The 2500-nt window shown below is 46.2% G+C and overlaps 1 protein-coding gene across 1 annotated transcript in view; it reads left to right on the top strand.

The window, feature by feature from the left end:
* ptpn20 (protein tyrosine phosphatase non-receptor type 20) overlaps nucleotides 1-2500 on the top strand; it is a gene marked incomplete at both ends in the record, with an annotated part of 45513 nt that overhangs the window by 2656 nt on the left and 40357 nt on the right. The window contains one exon of the mRNA XM_080849127.1: nucleotides 2199-2385. Within this exon, the coding sequence (XP_080705253.1) occupies nucleotides 2199-2385 (187 nt within the window). The remainder of the gene's footprint in view (nucleotides 1-2198; nucleotides 2386-2500) is intronic.

The following is a 2500-nucleotide window of genomic DNA, read 5'->3' as shown; positions in this document are numbered from 1 at the left end:
CAGAAACAGGCTCTAACCAGAGTAGAAAGAGAAGTGGGAGGCCCCGGTGCATAACTCAGCAAGAAGACAAATATATTAGAGTGTCTAGTTTAAGAAATAGACGCCTCAAAGGTCCTCAACTGGCAGCCTTATAAATGGTACCCACAAAACGCCAGTGGCCTACTGGTCAGGGTGTCAGGCCGGAAACCCTAGGGTGGCCGGTTCGATCCCCGACCAGTAGGAAAAATGTGGGCGGGGGAAGTGGTAGAGCACTGCTCTCCCATGCCCGCATCCACGGCTGAAGTGCCCTTGAGCAAGGCACCTAACTCTGATCACTGCTCCCCGGGCGCCGCCAATGGCAGCCCACTGCTCCGGGTTAGTGTTACTTCACTTCACTGTGTGTGTGAGTGTGTCACTTCCCTGGATGGGTTAAATGCAGAGGTTAATTTCAGAGTGTGTGTGTCTACACCACCTCTGCCATAGAGAGGACTTTCACTTTTACAGTGAAGAGGCGACTCTGGGATGCTGGCCTTATAAGCAGAGTGGCAAAGAAAAAGCTATATCTGAGACTGGCCAATAAAAAGAAAAGATTGATATGGGCCAAAGAACACAGACATTCGACAGAGGAAGATTGGAAAAAAGTGTTCTGGACGAATTTGAGTTTGAGGTGTTTTGATCATACAGAAGAACATTTGTGAGACGCAGAACAGGTGAAAGGATGCTGGAAGAGTGCCTGACGCCATCTGTCAAGCATGGTGGAGGTAATTTGATGGTCTGGGGCTGCTTTGGTGCTGGTAAAGTGGGAGATTTGTACAAGGTAAAAAGGATTTTAAATAGGGAAGGCTGTCACTCCATTTTGCAACGCCATGCCATACCCTGTGGACAGTGCTTGATTGGAGCCAATTTCCTCCTACAACTGGACAATGACCCAAAGCGCACCTCCAAATTATGCAAGAACTATATAGGGAAGAAGCAGGCAGCTCGTATGCTGTCTGTAATGGAGTGGCCAGCGCAGTCACCAGATGTCAACCCCATTGAGCTGTTGTGGGAGCAGCTTGGCCGAATGGTACGCAACAAGTGCTCATCAAGCCAATCCAACTTGTGGGAGGTGCTTCAGGAAGCGTGGGGTGAAATTTCTACAGATTACCTCAACAAATGAACAGCTAGAATGCCAACGATCTCCAATGTTGTAATTGCTGCAAATGGAGCCTTTTTTGACAAAAGCAAAGTTTGAAGAACCAAATTAATATTTCAAATAAAAATCATTATTTCCAACCTTGTCAATGCCTTGACTATATTTTCTATTCATTTTGCAACTCATTTGATAAATACAAGTGTGAGTTTTCATGGAAATCATGAAATTGTCTGGGTGACCCCAAACTTTTGAACGGCAGTGTATGTGTGTGTTTGTATGAATGAGTGTGCTTGTTTGTGTGTGCGTGTGTATGCGTGTGTATGCGTGTTTTTTTTTGTGAGTGTGTGTGTCTGTGTATGTATGTATGTGTGTGTTTTTTTGTGAGTGTGTGTCTGTGTATGTATGTATGTGTGTGTTTGACAGAGTAGTGGGTTTACCAGCTGTACTTCTCATCCACACAGTCTCCCCTAGTCACATCCACACAGTCTCCCCCATCTCATCCACACAGTCTCCCCTAGTCACATCCACACAGTCTCCCCCATCTCATCCACACAGTCTCCCCTAGTCACATCCACACAGTCTCCCCCATCTCATCCACACAGTTTCCTATAGTCCACCAATGAATGTGTGTGTTTGAGTGTTTGTGTGTGTATGTGTGCATGTAATGTGTGTGTGTGTGTGTGTGTGTGTGTGTGTGTTTGTGTGTGTATGTGTGCATATAATGTGTGTGTGTGTATGTGTGTATGTGTGCCTGTAATGTGTGTGTGTGTGTGTGTCTTTGTGTGCATGCATGTAATGTGTGTGTGTGTGTGTATATGTGTGTGTGTAGGTGTGCATGTAATGTGTGTGTGTGTGTGTGTGTGTGTGTGAGTGTGTGCTTGTAATGTGTGTGTGTGTGTGTGTGTCTATGTGTGCATGTTATGTGTGTGTGTGTATGTGTGTGTGTGTGTGTGTAGGTGTGCATCTAATGTATGTTTATGTTTGAATGTGTGTGTGTGTGTGTGTGTGTGTGTGTGTGTGTGTGTGTGTGTTTGTGTGTGTGTGTGTGTGCATATAATGTGTATGTATATTTGTGTGTGTGCAGCCGGTGCAGCTGAGTGATGCTCTGAACATGTTGCTACTGAGCATGTGCGAGGATGTGGCTCACCGCCGCATGGGCCTGAGTGCCATCTTGGAGGCGTGTGAGGAACAGCAGAAGGCCACGCCCCTTCCTCCACCCAACAGGGCCATCCGTCAGCTGGTGGAGTACCTGCTCCTCAACAACACCGTCAGTACAGACAGTTTATTATGATCATCCCTGCTCAACAACACCGTCAGTACAGACAGTTTATTATGATCATCACTGCTAAACAACATCGTCAGTACAGACAGTTTATTATGATCATC

This window comes from Sprattus sprattus, assembly GCF_963457725.1.
Source record: "Sprattus sprattus genome assembly, chromosome: 12".
NCBI lineage: Eukaryota > Metazoa > Chordata > Actinopteri > Clupeiformes > Clupeidae > Sprattus > Sprattus sprattus.
This window is presented reverse-complemented; position numbering and strand designations above follow the sequence as displayed.